The following is a 16,502-nucleotide window of genomic DNA, read 5'->3' on the forward strand; positions in this document are numbered from 1 at the left end:
GACTGATTCATTTGTGCTAAACATTAAGGCTCTATTAAATTAACACAATATATTGTGTAATTTATATATCTACTTTATGGTTCGTGGTGGAATACGGGGCACAAACCGAAATTCATTGAAGCAACTCCAAACGACTCCATTTGATCTCGCGATAAACTGTGAGGTTTTGTATCTCGCGCGCTCGAGGGGTCTTCCTGCTGGATTGTAAAATGGCGCATTGTTGTCACTACCGCATCGCGTCTATTTGATTCGAGATTATGAAGCTATTTAGGTTACGAAACCAAACATGCACTTCATAATGTGGCATATGCATAGGCCAGCACTAGACTGAACAGAGGGGTTCATTCATTTGCGCGCAGTCTTTCGTCTTTGAGGTTGCTTGTTCGGTAACCTATTGGTTGTTAGCATTAGCTAGCTAACATTGTGCTAGCTAAAATTCACTGCAGTTTTTTTCCAGAGCAGCGGCACAAATACAACGAAGATGGGTTATTTAAAACTGATAGAGATCGAAAACTTCAAGTCGTATAAAGGAAGACAGATCATTGGACCCTTTCATAAGTTCACTGCAATCATCGGACCCAATGGATCTGGTATGTTATGATTGCAAATGTTAACTCGCGGCTAATGCAAACTGCTTGCTAGCTTTGGCTAACGGTAAACAGTGCAGTAACGTTAATGCTCCACTGTTTTTGGATATCACAACTTATGGTTTATGCATTGAATTTATGTCTGGTTTGATGGCAAGCAGCTTGATGCCTATAAACATTAACTACACCTACTGTTTAACATTACGACTCTGCACTTTGTTGTTAATTGCAGTGTGTTTTGTGTTGCTATCTGTGTCTGTCAACAACATCATCATCATTCAATTTGATGTGAACATGATCAAACATTATGTTGTCTGTGTAAACTTTTAAAATGATCACATTTTCTCTTGCAAAGTTTAGTATATATTATTTTTGTAGACATTTATAGATTATTTCCAACGTGCTTTACACAGGAGAACAAAATCTTGGAAAGACCCCTCCTTCTTACACCATCCAATGCAACATTACAATCAGCTACAGTTTTTAAAATTACCAGATGTGAATCAGCACCTTTCTGACAAAGAGTTAACTAAACAAACAAGAATTGACCAGAAATCTGCACATTAGAAAGTTCATAAAGATAAACTTAGGTTTAACTCATGTTTGTATATGTCATGCTTTCATATTGGCTTTGTATGAGTTACTAAAAGTCTGAATGCTGCTGTTGTAGGAAAGTCCAACCTTATGGATGCCATCAGCTTCGTGTTGGCAGAAAAGACCAGCAACCTGCGTGTGAAGACTCTGAAGGATCTGATCCACGGAGCACCCGTAGGGAAGCCAGCTGCCAACAGAGCTTTTGTCAGCATGGTGTACCAGGAGGATAATGGAGAGGAGCGCGCCTTTACAAGGGCCATCATTGGTACGAACCACCATTCAGTCATGTCGGAATGTCAGCTTCAGTTTCAAACATTTGTATATGTGTGAAATGAAAAACAGAGGTCAAAAAACTTCTTTCACTCGTACCAGAAAGTAGAAGGCATGAACTCTGCAGCATTGAAAAAAAATTTAATGTTGCATCAGGGCTTCTATGAGCCCAAATGTCCAAGTACAGCTGCACAACAATGAGTGTAAAACAATCATATTCTGCTTAAAGACTTAACTGGGAATGGCAATTTTTGCATTTCATTTTCACTTGAAAAAAAAAAACATAAAAGTTATGATAATGTAATTTTTGCCTGTGTCTCTACCAAACAAGCATGTTCACTTATGTCTGCAATATGAATTTAAAGTTGGGGCTTCTCTGTAGCATCACTTTTGTTATGACACATTTTACTTTTTTAAATTGTAGCTCCTGCAATTTGGATATTGCACTTGGCCACAATGCAATTTCAATAATAGATATTTGCAGCCCTATATAAAATATTTTGAAGCATTGCCTCAAAATCCTGCTAGTAGTCAGAGATGTCACATTTTGCATAGCAGAACTTTATTTTTTTGTCATTACATCATCAAAGCTAGTTAGGTAACACATGTTATGCAAACTTATGTTTACTATAAGACAGCTCTCTTTAATTGGGAAAGTTTATTGAAAGACCTTTGCAGCCATCTTGTATGTGCTTTGATAAGCTAATGATACTGATGTTTTATCTCTTGTAATGTGCATGTCGCGTGTGCATCAGGTTCCTCCTCTGAGTACCGCATCAACAACAAAGTGGTGGGCCTGCCTGAATACAGTGAAGAGCTGGAAAAACTTGGTATTCTGATCAAGGCTAGAAACTTCCTGGTCTTCCAGGTGAGACTGAAAACCTAAAAACATTTTAAAAGAGTATTTTATTCTTTGGCGTTCTGTAATAATGTTTCTCTAGTATATTGTGTTTTTCAGTGATTTCAGTACAGTTAAGAAGTGTTGGTTATCATGATTTGAAGTTTTTTATTGTATTTTTAAGATGGAGATTGCACAAATTTAAAACATGCTTTATTTTTTACTGAAAATATTGAATAATTGATGATTAAAGGTAATTCTTGCGACAAACAAACTTGGTTTTGGGATAGCTTTTTTTCCCCTCATTTTATCCCGGTGCTCTCTGTGGTGTGATTATGTCGTGCATATGCCCTCCCTATGTATCACAGCATTTTTAATTTTGACTTGGCTAATGAAATTAGAAACCCAATATATACATTTTATAGTGTTAAATCAATATTTTCTAACATTGTCTTGGCAGTTACTGTAGTTTTATAACCTGCTTCTTGTCCCTGCAGGGAGCTGTGGAGTCTATTGCCATGAAGAACCCCAAGGAGCGCACAGCTCTGTTTGAGGAAATCTCACGTTCTGGAGAGCTGGCCCAGGAGTACGACCGCAGGAAGAAGGAAATGGTGAAAGCAGAGGAGGACACACAGTTTAATTACCATCGTAAGAAAAACATTGCTGCTGAGCGCAAAGAAGCCAAGCAAGAGAAAGAGGAGGTATATATTTCAATTACTTTCACTTTTACTATGTATTTGTGTCCTTCTTTAACTGAAGTGTTTAATGTAACTTTTGATCCTTGATTTTAAGATTGAACCTGCACTAAGGGTTAGTTGGTAAGATTTGCTTCTGGATAGTTTTGTAATTTCATTACCAGTCTGTCTTATGTTATTTGTCTTCAACCTGCTATTTTGGCCATGACACTCTTGGAAAGGATATTTTTAATTTCAGTGTCTCTTTCCTGGTTAAATAAAGGTCATCATCATACAAAACATGTAGAATTTAACTCATCCCACCGTCTGTCTTTTTGTCTTATCCCATCATTCCACCAGGCCGAGCGATACCAGCGTCTGAAAGATGAAGTGGCCAGGGCTAGTGTTCAGTTGCAGCTCTTCAAGCTGTACCACAACGAGACTGAGATTGAAAAGCTGAACAAAGAGCTAGGCCAGCGGAACAAGGAGATCGATAAGGACCGCAAAAAGATGGACCATGTGGAGGAGGAGCTGAAGGACAAGAAGAAGGAGCTGGGCAGGCTGATGAGAGAGCAGCAGACCATTGAGAAAGAAATCAAGTAAGTAACAATGACATGATGGCCTTCTCACAGTTCGCTTGATGTACTTCTCAGATGATCTACTCTATAACTAATGCCATTTAAAACCAGGGGCTTTGTTAATCACCTTAATCTGCCCACAGAGAGAAAGACTCTGAGTTAAACCAAAAGAGGCCGCAGTACATCAAGGCCAAAGAGAACACCTCACACAAGATCAAGAAGCTCGAGGCAGCGCGCAAGTCATTGCAAAATGCCCAGAAGATGTACAAGAAACGCAAGGGGGACATGGATGAGCTGGATAAAGAGATGAGGGCTGTGGAGCTGGCCAAGCAAGAGTTTGAGGAGCGCATGGAGGAGGAGGCGCAGAGCCAGGGCCAGGACCTTACCCTCGAGGAAAACCAGGTCTGATATGTTAGAATGTTGGACACGTTTAAGGGCACCGCAATTTATAATTTATTGTGATTCAATAATTTATCATTTACAGAATTTTATTTAGTTTATGCAATTGAAATTCTAGTACACTGGCACCAATTCTTCAGGATGTCATGCAGTAAAAAAGACTGTAGTTTTTAATAAAAGAATTTCTTTAGTGGTTTGACATTAAGATGATGGTATAATTGGAAAGCTAGCACATGCACATTCCAGGTTTTGGTGTGCAAATTGTTTCTCAAATTTTTGTCATGATGTCATTAAATCAGATTGATATTAAAATGTAGACATATCTATATTTATGTAGTCTGGCTCACTGGATGCAGACTGTGGGGGAATGAAGCCTGTCATTGGCTGCCTGTGTTAGATGGTATCATGCAGGAAGCGTGTTACTGCTTTCAAAATTCCCGTCGCTATGTGAAACTAGTAAGGGACCGGTGCATCCCGAGCTTAGCACCACCCAAGATGATTGTGGCAGGTTTAAAGAAATAAAAACAACTCAGAGTGTTTTTCCCTTAGTGCTGGATTATGATAGGTTCAGCCAGATCTTCTCCAGCACTGACACAGTGCAAGAAGGTTTGGCTATATGAGACTGAGCTTTATATAACCCACTGTTTGTCTTTCTCCCCCAGGTCAAGCAGTACCATCGTCTGAAGGAGGAGGCCAGTAAACGTGCTGCCACACTGGCACAGGAGCTGGAGAAGTTCAACCGCGACCAGAAGGCCGACCAGGACCGCCTCGACTTGGAGGAGAGGAAGAAAGTGGAGACAGAGGTAAATAAGATGATGCTGGCAGGTTTGCTTGCGTCTGACTAAATTGATTTTAATTGATTTGAATGCATGTAATGAGTTCTGTTGTTTCTCTCCAGGCTAAAATAAAACAGAAGATCCGTGAAATTGAGGAAAACCAGAAACGTATTGAGAAATTAGAGGATTACATCACCACCAGCAGGTATGCTGCTCCTATATTTGTAGGGTTTGAACAGTAATATGTTCAGCTTATTGATTTTTATAGGTTTCTCCATTATGCTCCTTCATTCACTCTTTTGTCCTTTTACCCTTCAGGCAGTCACTGGATGAACAGAAGCGCATGGAGGAGGAGCTGACTGAAGAGGTGGAAATGGCCAAGAGGAGAATTGATGAGATCAACATGGAACTTAACCAGGTACTTAAGACACACGCGCAGGCGAAGAAAAGCGTTTGACTTCAAGTGCTGTCATCTTATCTGTGCTGTACTTGTAGAGACCTTTCTCTGAAAATCCTTGAGTTCATGTCCATGACTTCAAGTTTTACCCTGTAAGAGTAACGATGTCCTTAAGCAAACAGCATCAATAGCCAATCTGAGCCCTGGAAGTGAGCAGGAGAAATCTAAATGTCTCCATGTGAATAACTAGATGTTTTTCACTGCAGACATTTTCCAGAAACCAAGGAAAAGTGTGACCCATAAAATAAATGATGGTAAGGTGTGCCAGTAATCCAAGCCAGTGGGCCATCATGTACAATCCCGGGGCCTGGCACTGACACTCCTATTGATAATGTTATTAGTTACAACCGCATTTGACAAGTGAAAATGTCAGCTGTGAAAAAGTCTATAACGAATCCCATTATTATTGGCTCTTGCTGTAGGTAATGGAGCAGCTGGGAGACGCCAGAATTGACAGGCAGGAGAACAGTCGCCAGCAGCGCAAGGCTGAGATCATGGAGAGTATCAAAAGACTCTACCCTGGCTCTGTGGTAAGGCCCCTGCGATCAGTATTCAACACAGTATTATCTAATTTACTTTTGCACGCAAGACTACAGTTTTTTTGCTTCCCTATTTTATTTGATTAAAGCATTGAGGTATAAATATGCTGCTCGCTGTCTTTCTGCAGTACGGTCGTCTGATCGACCTGTGCCAGCCCACTCAGAAGAAGTATCAGATTGCTGTGACCAAGGTGTTGGGTAAGAACATGGACGCCATCATTGTTGACTCTGAGAAGACTGGAAGAGATTGTATTCAGTACATCAAGGAGCAGAGAGGAGAGCCCGAGACCTTCCTTCCTCTCGACTACCTCGAGGTGAATACTAGAAGTACACATGACATCTCCACTCAGGAGTCCTTGGAGTGGTCGGAGTACACAATATTTAAGTGGCAATCTTGCATGAAAACATCAGATTTTAACAGACTTAAGGAAGAAGAAGTTAATGTGATCTTTTGCTTTGCTTCTTGTTGTATCAAAGGTGAAACCAACAGATGAGAAGCTGAGAGAACTACGAGGAGCCAAACTGGTGATTGACGTGATTCGCTATGAGCCTCCCCACATCAAGAAAGCCCTGCAGTATGCTTGTGGCAACGCCCTGGTCTGTGAGAACGTAGAGGATGCACGAAGGATCGCTTTCGGAGGGCCATACAGACACAAGGTATTTGGCCTTATTTAGGGCACTAACTGAGGTTTTACATCTATTCTCAACATTTTTGTGTCATGAAGATGGAAGAATTGAAAAGTTTGCCTGTCAACCTGATGATTTGTAAGATGTGAATGTTGTCTGCCATCTAACCTATTCTTTTTCTCTCTGTGTCCAGACGGTAGCCCTGGATGGTACTCTTTTCCAGAAGTCCGGTGTCATCTCTGGAGGAGCCAGTGACCTGAAGGCTAAGGCCAGGCGTTGGGATGAGAAGGCAGTGGATAAGCTCAAGGAGAAGAAAGAAAAACTCACTGAAGAGCTCAAGGTAACTTTGATTATTTGTCTGTTAGTTATCAGGATATTTTTAAAAGCTCTTTGAGTCAAAATGTTTGTTGGATTGCAGTTTACAGCTCCTGGACAAACCTCAAAATGGGAATTGTTTTGGATCTGTAGACAATGACTGCAGTTTGGTGGATTGTCAGAGTAAATTCACAACAATTTCCATGTAATGTTTTTCTCTGTAGGAGCAAATGAAGGCCAAGAGGAAGGAGGCGGAGCTGCGTCAGGTGCAGTCTCAGGCCCACGGTCTGCAGATGAGACTCAAATACTCCCAGAGTGATCTGGAACAGACCAAAACCCGTCACCTCTCCCTCAACATGCAGGTACGACCTGGTTACACCTCAGTATTTTCCTCTTCCTGATTGTTATTGCTATAGTGACTGTTGCATTTAAACTTGTTTCATTTGTGTCATGCAGGAGAAGTCTAAGCTGGAGAGTGAATTGGCAAACTTTGGCCCCCGCATCAACGACATCAAGAGGATCATCCAGTCTCGTGAGAGGGAGATCACGGACCTGCGAGACCGCATGAACCTGGTGAGACTCACACCAAGTGAGGTCCATTAAGAAGCCTGTCTGTCACTCCAGTAATGTCACTATAAATGTTCTTGTTATCCAGGTGGAGGATGAGGTGTTTGTTGAGTTCTGTAAGGAGATCGGAGTGAGGAACATCCGAGAGTTCGAGGAGGAGAAGGTGAAGAGGCAGAATGAGATCGCTAAGAAGCGGTGAGTTGAGTAATGAGTGCAGCCAAGGGTCACTTCTTTCCACATTGTGTGTTAACCTGTCGAAGATTTCCTATTTTGTCTAACCGGCCACACACACACTTTTTTTTTTTCCAGTCTTGAATTTGAGACCCAGAAAACCCGCCTGGGTATCCAGGTGGACTACGAGAAGAATCAGCTGAAGGAGGACCAGGAGAAAGTCATGATGTGGGAGCAGACCGTCAAGAAGGACGAGGCCGAAATAGAGCGACTAAAGAAGGTAAAGACGCAAAGTGAAAGATGAAAACTTAACTTACAGTGATCAAACGCTAAGATGGATCAAAGAGCTTGGGACAGAATCCTAATTCATTTAATTTATTTTTTATTTTTTTAACTTTACTCCTGTGGCCCTTTGCCTCTTAGTAACCTGTCTGCTTCCATCTGGCTACCTGAGGCTGCTGCTGCATGCACATTGAAATCATGACAGGAAAAACAAAGTCTTTCTCTCAATTAAAACTGTCGTCTCTAAGCTTATGGCTGCTAGTGATGGAGATGGAAAAGAAATGAGAACAGAGAAAGCAACTGTGGTTGAAGCCGCCCTTGTCAAGCGGATTAATAACTCCCGGTCACCTTGAACGGGCTCTTGGTGAGGGACAAGCAAGAGAATTGGCAAGAGGACACTTTCAAAGCTCCATAAGCTGGTTTGAGCGATTAAGAAGAAAAAAACATTGTTTAAGAAACTGCACAGTAAACACACAGTAAATGTCAAACTTTTCTTAACATTTATTCATTTAATAGATATACAAATGTAATTCAAATGGTAATCTGCATGAGAAATCAAGAAACAGAAGAACTACCATCAGCTTATAGTGATCAATTTGACATGGATAGACGTGATCACTATATGAGGTTTCCACTTGTTCTCAATTTTGACCACAAGTTAATCCTCACTTGTGTCTTTTTCCTCATCTTTCTTATCTTCTTGCAGGAGGAGCACAGACACATGAAGATCATTGATGAGACAATGGCCCAACTGCAGGACCTAAAGAACCAGCACCTCACCAAGAAATCTGAAGTCAACGATAAGAACCACGACATGGAGGAGATCCGCAAAAAACTGGGTGGCGCCAACAAGTCAGTGGCTGCAAACTGCACATGAAGTTTACTATTTTTTACTTCAAATAAAGATTACCTCTAAATTGTGCTACAAATGTTTTTGTATCTCTCAGAGAGTTGACTCAGCTCCAGAAGGAGGTCACAGCCATTGAGACCAAACTGGAGCAGAAGCGCAGCGACCGTCACAACTTACTGCAAGCCTGCAAAATGCAGGACATCAGGTTGCCTCTCCGCTCTGGAACAATGGATGATATCAGCCAGGGAGAGGTACACGCAGACACACTCATACAGGCGCTAACCTTTATATCATTGGGAGTGAAACAGCAAATTACATCCTTCTTTTGTTTTGCTGTTCCAGGGAAGCTCCCAGACAGATGAGTCGAGCAGCCAGAGGACGTCCAGCAGTGTTCTCGCTAAAGAGGCTCTCATAGAGATCGACTACAGCAACCTGTCTGAAGACCTTAAGGTAGCTTGTCCACATGACACCATTACTTTACATGTAATCAGTCCAACTTGACCTCCTCTCTTCATTTAATTAAACTGTGATGTCAGCTCTCTGGATGTGTTGTTTTCTAGGGTACATTAACAATAATATAGCACTTCTCTTTACGCAGTAACAAAGTGCTCAACAACATACTAAAAAGGAACTCTTTGCAGCAAAGATGTAGCATCTATAGGTACACTTTTTTTAATCCTCTTTGTCGTCACACAGGATGCACTGTCAGAGGAAGAAATCAAGGCGGAGACAAACACACTGCAGCAGCGTCTCAATGAGCAGCAGAGTATCCTACAGAGGATCAGCGCACCCAACATGAAGGCCATGGAGAAGCTCGAGAGTGTCAGGGACAAGTTCCAAGAGACCAGTGACGGTGAGATGGGAGGATAATGCTCGAGGTTGGGATTAAATCAGAGAATGTTATCCCTTTGTGATCTCATGGTTTGTTTCTGTCCTTCCCCTCAGAGTTTGAGGCTGCTCGTAAGAGAGCCAAGAAGGCCAAGCAAGCCTTTGAGCAGATCAAGAAGGAAAGGTTTGATCGTTTCAATAACTGCTTTGAGTCTGTGGCCACCAACATCGATGAGATCTACAAGGCCCTGTCACGCAACAGCAGTGCCCAGGTATGGCTCAGTCAGTACACACTGTGGTTTATGCTGTGACAGTAAAACACAAGTCACAGATCATGAACTTGGACTTTAAATTTGGTGTTATTTGTTGGAACTTTTTACAATGAATATGTCCCTTCTGTAGGCTTTCCTGGGCCCAGAAAACCCAGAGGAGCCATACCTGGATGGCATCAACTATAACTGTGTGGCTCCGGGAAAGAGGTTCAGACCCATGGACAACCTGTCTGGAGGAGAGAAGACAGTAGCTGCCCTGGCTCTGCTCTTTGCTATTCACAGGTAAAACAACAGATGAGTGCCAAGTATTAATACATGTTTGGTTATTTGCATTGCTTGAAAGCTGATGATGACTTCTGCACCACTGGAAGATTGTTAACAGCATTTCTCCTGCTTGTCTCTAGCTACAAACCCGCCCCCTTCTTTGTCCTGGATGAGATTGACGCTGCTCTGGACAACACTAACATTGGCAAGGTCTGTTCAGGAATTGTATTTGATTCAGTGACTTTTTATCAATCAGTGTTTTTGTTTTATTAATGCTGCTCATCACATTAAATCGAAACAACAACTTATAACTTCCCTCTGTACCCTCAAGGTGGCCAATTACATCAAAGACCAATCGGTGCAGAACTTCCAGGCCATCGTCATTTCTCTCAAGGAGGAATTCTACACCAAGGCAGACTCGCTCATTGGTGTTTATCCAGAGGTGGGTTTCTCAATATTGTCTATGCAAAATGATAAAATACAGCCATGAAGCTTTGACTGCGTATCTGCAGGTCTTAAAAGGCATTGAATTCTGTTTCTCAAAGAATGGCTTTATGCTTTGGCTCCATTTAAGACACGACTTAGGAGCGATGTGAATCTTTTTACTGGCTACACATGCAGTGCATGTACAGCTTGGGGTTGTGTGAGTCACAGGCAAAACAAAGACAGTGAGCTTTGATTTTGGGATTGTGTGGGATGTTTCTTCAGTTTGTGGACCCCGCACAGCGCTGTGAAACTTAAAACTTTTTCACAGAGTTTTTGTAATGTGGGTAAATGAATATCTACAGACTACAGCAAGGCATTGCGTTACTAAGCAACTGCCAGTTTGTGGCAAGATAAATGCTGACAGGTTGATCAAGACCCCAAAGTGGAAGCCCTGTAGGAAACAAAGTAGCCATTATACAGTATGGCTAATATACTTAAAAATAGAGTATTCTTTTTAACGCCGTTTGCTGTACATCGTAGTTAAATTAATTTAAAAAAAAATAGACACTATATGATCCATTTCTGTGTATAGTATACCTTTAAATTAATGCACATTAAAAACATGTGCTGTGCATTTGATAACTGTATTAACTGCTTTTCTTTCTCTTCCACTCACAGCAAGGAGATTGTGTCATCAGCAAAGTGCTCACCTTTGACCTCTCCCAGTATCCTGATGCCAACCCAAATCCGAATGAATAGGATGAGCACTCCCAACAAAGGCATTTTGGCAAGTTGGACGTTCATCAGCTACTCTTTCTGGATTACTAATGTATTCTATAGTCACAGATCATGTATTCATTAGGTCCCACATGTTATTTCCTAATGTTTTTTTTAAATGTTTTTGTTTGTTCGTTTTTTTGGGTTATGTTAGAGTAGTGAATTAGTCAGAATTTTTTAGTTGTGGGGGGTTGTTCTTTATAGACCGCAACAACCAGGATGTATGTACATTTATAAAAGCCCACCCATTTTCAATTAGGCCATACAAGACTGATTATAATAATCCATAAAAATCAATTATAATCAAATGTGAGGGAATCGAACCTTTTTAACAGACTGTAGAATTTGTATCACGTGACAAAATGTGTTGAATATACCTGAAACAAGTTTTTGTTCTCAAAAGCTTTTATACTGTTTATGGCCCTCTTTTCAATGGTGTGCTTTAAAGCCTTTGACTGTCATCTTTTGTGCGTACTGAAAGATGTCTTTGCATTTTCATGTGCTACCTTTTTTTTTTAAAAGCTTAATCAGGAAACAGTTGTTACAGTATGGTGGATACATTCCCGTGTGTGATAGCTAAAGAAACCCCCTAGTGAGCTGCAGCTGGCAGTGCTATAATGAGATCATGGAGCTTTGTCAAAACTGTCATCAGATTACGTCAAAGGAAATGTGCTGACGTTGTGCAGCTGTATGAACAACAACAGTCTCTATTTATTCCTTGAGTGACATTCTGATTCGGCTTTGGGAAAATGAAAAATTCAACATGAGCTATTCTGTCAGATCTGTTTTATTGATTGCTTTGCCTCAATAAATAAAATTTGAATTATTTAAGCTCTTTTCAGTTTTACTTTTACGGCTTTGTGAATCACTTTTAAGGAATTTTCTTCCTTTTATTTGAAGCTACAGTGCAGAATGCATCCTGCTGTGTTAGTTTCCATTCCATAAGGGGGAGTCTGTGCTTTGCTCGGTGAGACTATTTTTAGAGGCTCTCAGTTTTCACACTGTAACTTCTGCGTGAGGCAGCTTCCAAAGTATTCACCTATCTTCAAGGTATTTCTATCATTAGTTTTGAAACTCACCTGTTGTATGAGGAGTGTTTTTCTCTCTCCAAATCACAGCGTGTGTTGTCAGATGTCCACCTTTGCCTTGTTTGTAGAAAGAAAACTAACACAGCAATGAATGTTTGGATGATTTATTTCTTTTGCCACGGCGAAAACACCAACGTAACATCAACCGTAATGGCATAGATCCAGAAGTGAAGGAGACTCGAGGTTGAGCTATGAAGCTCACTCAGACTGTCTCCAAAACCGTGCAACACAGTGAACGTATGACAGCAAAACACAGGCTGATCAGAAGATAATGTAAAAAAAAACAATTCCTCCGTCTGGCCTGTCACTGTTTGCATTGAGGCACAAAACATGAAACAAGTGCAGTAAATTATGCCCATGCAATTATTAATAAAACTAGTTGTACAGTAAGCCCCAGTGAGCTGTAAAGCTAAATCCACCATACTCCAGGTATGCTGAAGAGACATTATCTGTACGGGTCAAACTTCATGTCCTTAACTCAAAGGTTTCACATATTTATGTAAATGAAAAACACTGAATATCTGTAGCAGTAGAGTGACTTGGAAAAAAAAAAATACTCCCTGACTACAGCATGGCTGTATATCGACAAATACTTCAATACAGCTAAAACTTTTGGACAATTAATAAGAGATTAAATGTACCTCTGTGTCCAAAATAATAAAAAAAAAAATTTCCTCTGTAAAATCTGCGGACACCAACTGCACACAAGAGCAGTGGTGAGCAGGAGAAAACTCGGTAATAAAAGGTTGAAATACAGCAAGTACCAACTGATCCGAGGACGCTGATTTATCAACAAAGAAAAAATGCTCAAACTTGCATCGTCGTATTAACACCAGAGCCCTTTAAAAAAAAAACATGAACTGAATACTCAGTTGAACTTTTCTGGGCCTGGATGAACAGAAACTCACGTCTTCGTTTCTTCAAAGTCTTTTCCCACTTTCCTCCTGCAGCACACTAAATTCGGCTGCATGCTCCCTGTATCCAGTAAGTTATTTTAGTCGTCAGTCACCACTATCCTACCTCCCTCAGTGAGGCTTCAGTAAGACACTCAGCTCACTCACATGTTTGTCCCATAAGTCATTTGGAATGGATAACGTCCACAAACGCAACAAAGAAAGAAGTGCGTCAATCTGTTCGCTCTGAGATGAGTTAGTATTTTTATTACCTTCAATAAATCTGAAAATTAAGATGTTTCATCATCAGATTATATTGTTTCTTTTTGGTTAAGATTCAACCACACTTGACAACATGTTAAACCTGAGCCAACCTGCCTTTAGGCCTTGAGCCAGGCTAGTAGATTCAGAGTGTCACAGGGGCAACAAGCTCAGTAAAGTGAGGTGAGGTGGAGCCACCTGCAAGTGTAAGAAATCACAAGATAACCACGTAAACTCAAGTGACATCCTCTAAACGTTGGAGCCGGCCTCAGCTGGCTTCTGTACGGAGGGAACTGAGGGGATTGGACGTCTCTTTCTCCTCACTGCCGGATCTGGCTGGTCTGTTTCCTGTGCTGCCGCGGCAGGGGCAGGAGGAGAAGGAGGGATGGGGATGGGGCGTCTCTTTTTGACAGAAGTGGCGCTGGCGGCGCGTTCGCTGAGGATGCCCTGAGCTACGCTTTCCATGTCATCCACAGTTGTGCGCATGGCATCAGCCATCTCTTGCTTAGCCACAGAGACAAAGCGGGGGTCTTCGGCCAGAGTGCCCAGACCGCCCTGCACGAGAGCCTGGAAAAGAAAACATCATGCTTACATATGGTAACATTTCCTCATTATTGTTACTGGTAATGCATCAACCATAATGCAGCTAAGTTATATGTTTTTATGCAACAATTTCATTTTAAATAATGTTAGTGGTAATGTGATACTTTAATGAGCCCTGCAGATGAAGGCATGCAGGCTCAGCTACAGATCAACATCCATGACGCACAGTGAGTATCTTTCTAAAGGAAACCCAGCCTGGAATTTTAATGAAATATTTTGATAACACTTCACAGCTCAGCTTTGATTCATGCGAGAAGTCTTTTTTCACACTGAATACTGATGAGGTTTTCTAAAGAAATGTATTTAGTCTGTAAATAATTACTGTGATTTATGGAGTTTTTCTTAATCTGCCCTAGACCCAGATAAAACTCACTGGGTGTAAGATCTAAAACAGAATTTCAGCAATCCACAGTCCCAGCCAAATAAAAAATAAACCTTAACCCGAACATCTGCTGATGGAGGGGGTGATTAGTGAGTGATAAGAGGCGGACAGTCAGAGATCCTTTCTCACTTACCTCGTGGACGAGCTGATCAGCTGCGGTACGGTCATAGTCAGGTTCATAAGGGAACTGTAAAGACAAGATATGCATCTATAGTTTGTCCATATAAGCTGTTTAGCATTATCAACAGCCTTGGTTAAACTGGTACCTGTGTTCTGTCTGTTCTCACTGTGAAGTTCCAGGAGCGCATGTTGTCTAAACACGGCAGAAGAAAGAAAAACATAAGTCATTTCGAGGAACTGAAAAATCCATGCCTTTTTTCTTTCTGTACAGTTCCTGGTTATTAGCCAGATATAATTCAACCAGTATTTGCTGATCCTGAATTCTATATTTTGGCCCATGTAACAAGTTTGCAGCGTCATATGCTTTCAGTGTGTTTGGGCCTTTAGTCTTAAATTATCATGCTGTTTGTATTTGTAGTCTTATTATCAGCTTGTCGGTCTAAGTTTGATTGTTATCCAAAGACTTGTTGACTTACCTGGCTCAGCATCCTCATTGGGGTTGTAAAACTCTTCGGGTGTACCTTCTCTTTCAAATGAAAATCTGAAAGACAACAAAAAAAATGTCACCCATCAGACATATTCACCCTGAGCGCATGTCACTTGGTCTTCTCAATAGATGGGAGTGTGTTTGGTGCTCACTCTGCAAAGGCGTTGTTGTTAGTGTTGCTTTTTGGTGCACTTGTGGGGAAAAATTCAGTAGTGGGCTCCAAGGCACCAGAGTCTGGTGGAGACTCGGGCTGGCTCTCTGAGAACTTAAGTGGCCGCTGGTTGGTCATCTGCTGGGGCTGAGCGTCGACGGGCTCAGCAGAGTAAGCTTCCCCCCGGTTACCAAACAGACCGTGCATACGCTGGAAATACAGGCAAGACAAGTACACATGCAGGGGTATTGTTTATTGGTGTACACTATAAATTGACCAGTTACTCTGAACACACTGTATTGTACATGTTTATCTGTTCTACCAAGTTGCAGTCAGTGTTTCTCACCTGGTGGGGAGCCTCTTCCCCAGCCTCCTCCATAGCTCTGTCCATCTCTTCCTCATTCTGCAGGTCTCCTGAAATGGCCCTATGCATCTCTGGAGCCACCTCTTCATCTATACTCCTCAGGCCCGCCTAGAAAAACATAGAAGATGTGTAAAAATGGAGAGCAAAAGCAAAATGCTTATTCACAATGAGAGGCAGAAGAGGAAAGATGATGTTGGTTGCTGATGTAAGAAAAGCAAGGTCTGTTAAATGCAGGGTTAGGCTGCATTTAAAAAAGTAATGTACAAAAAAGTCATAGTATAGTATGCCAAAAACAATATCAAATGTCATGAAACATGCCATAGAGTGCCACATAAAATGTAATATAGTAACAGTATGTCACAAAAAACCCATTAAAAAGTAATGAAAATATGGCATAATATGGGACTACTATATCACAACAAATGTCATGGAATAGTGTGCCATAAAAAAAATTCACAAGAAGATCATAAATAATGTCATAGTATAGTTGTGCATTGAAAAATATTTTTAAAGTATTTAACAAAAATGTCATCAAGAAGCCATACTATAGTATTGCACAAAAAAGGCATAGTATGTTATGTCAATAAAAAATTCATAAAAAGTCATTTGATGACGTACTATACAATGACTGTTTTTGATGATATTATTTATTACATACTATACTATGACTTTTTTTATTATGTTTTCATGACATACTAAACTATGACTTTTTTGATGATATTTTTATGACATACTATGACTCATAAATCATAAAAAAAGTCATAGTATAGTATGTCATAAAAAATTAATAAAAAGTCATAGTATAGTATGCCGTTAAAAAAGTTAATAAAAAAAGTCATAGTATAGTATGTAATAAATAATATCATCAAAAACAGTCATTGTATAGTATGTCATCAAAATTCATAAAACTTCATAGTACAGTATGTCATAAAAATATAAAAAGTCATGGAATGTCACAAAAATGGATTAAAAACAGTCATAGTATAGTATGTGGTTAAAAAAATTCATAAATAGTCATAGTATAGTATGTCATAAAAAAATGGATTAAAAAAAGTCATAGTA

General features: G+C 40.6%; 2 protein-coding genes across 2 annotated transcripts in view; one reads left to right on the plus strand and one right to left on the minus strand.

Moving 5' to 3' along the window:
• Positions 1 to 176: 176 nt before the first annotated feature.
• Positions 177 to 11,922, plus strand: smc1a (structural maintenance of chromosomes 1A). Its single transcript, XM_050063841.1, has 26 exons — positions 177 to 590; positions 1,258 to 1,446; positions 2,207 to 2,319; positions 2,787 to 2,990; positions 3,324 to 3,562; positions 3,685 to 3,943; positions 4,603 to 4,743; positions 4,839 to 4,921; positions 5,035 to 5,134; positions 5,596 to 5,703; positions 5,841 to 6,026; positions 6,190 to 6,369; positions 6,533 to 6,679; positions 6,879 to 7,016; positions 7,111 to 7,227; positions 7,310 to 7,416; positions 7,531 to 7,672; positions 8,381 to 8,526; positions 8,622 to 8,775; positions 8,867 to 8,974; positions 9,221 to 9,377; positions 9,470 to 9,624; positions 9,755 to 9,906; positions 10,029 to 10,098; positions 10,220 to 10,330; positions 10,993 to 11,922. The coding sequence occupies exons 1-26, from the start codon at positions 482 to 484 to the stop codon at positions 11,071 to 11,073; spliced, it is 3,696 nt and encodes a 1,231-aa protein (XP_049919798.1). The 5' UTR covers positions 177 to 481; the 3' UTR covers positions 11,074 to 11,922.
• A 345-nt stretch (positions 11,923 to 12,267) lies between these two features.
• LOC126402131 (dihydropyridine-sensitive L-type skeletal muscle calcium channel subunit alpha-1-like) overlaps positions 12,268 to 16,502 on the minus strand; it is a 26,940-nt gene continuing 22,705 nt past the window's right edge. The window contains exons 40-45 of the mRNA XM_050063840.1: positions 15,423 to 15,548; positions 15,078 to 15,286; positions 14,915 to 14,979; positions 14,585 to 14,631; positions 14,452 to 14,505; positions 12,268 to 13,900 (exon numbers count right to left, since the gene is read on the minus strand). Of these exons, the coding sequence (XP_049919797.1) occupies positions 13,583 to 13,900; positions 14,452 to 14,505; positions 14,585 to 14,631; positions 14,915 to 14,979; positions 15,078 to 15,286; positions 15,423 to 15,548 (819 nt within the window). The 3' untranslated portion in view covers positions 12,268 to 13,582. The remainder of the gene's footprint in view (positions 13,901 to 14,451; positions 14,506 to 14,584; positions 14,632 to 14,914; positions 14,980 to 15,077; positions 15,287 to 15,422; positions 15,549 to 16,502) is intronic.

Source organism: Epinephelus moara, chromosome 16 (assembly GCF_006386435.1).
Source record: "Epinephelus moara isolate mb chromosome 16, YSFRI_EMoa_1.0, whole genome shotgun sequence".
Classification (NCBI taxonomy): domain Eukaryota; kingdom Metazoa; phylum Chordata; class Actinopteri; order Perciformes; family Serranidae; genus Epinephelus; species Epinephelus moara.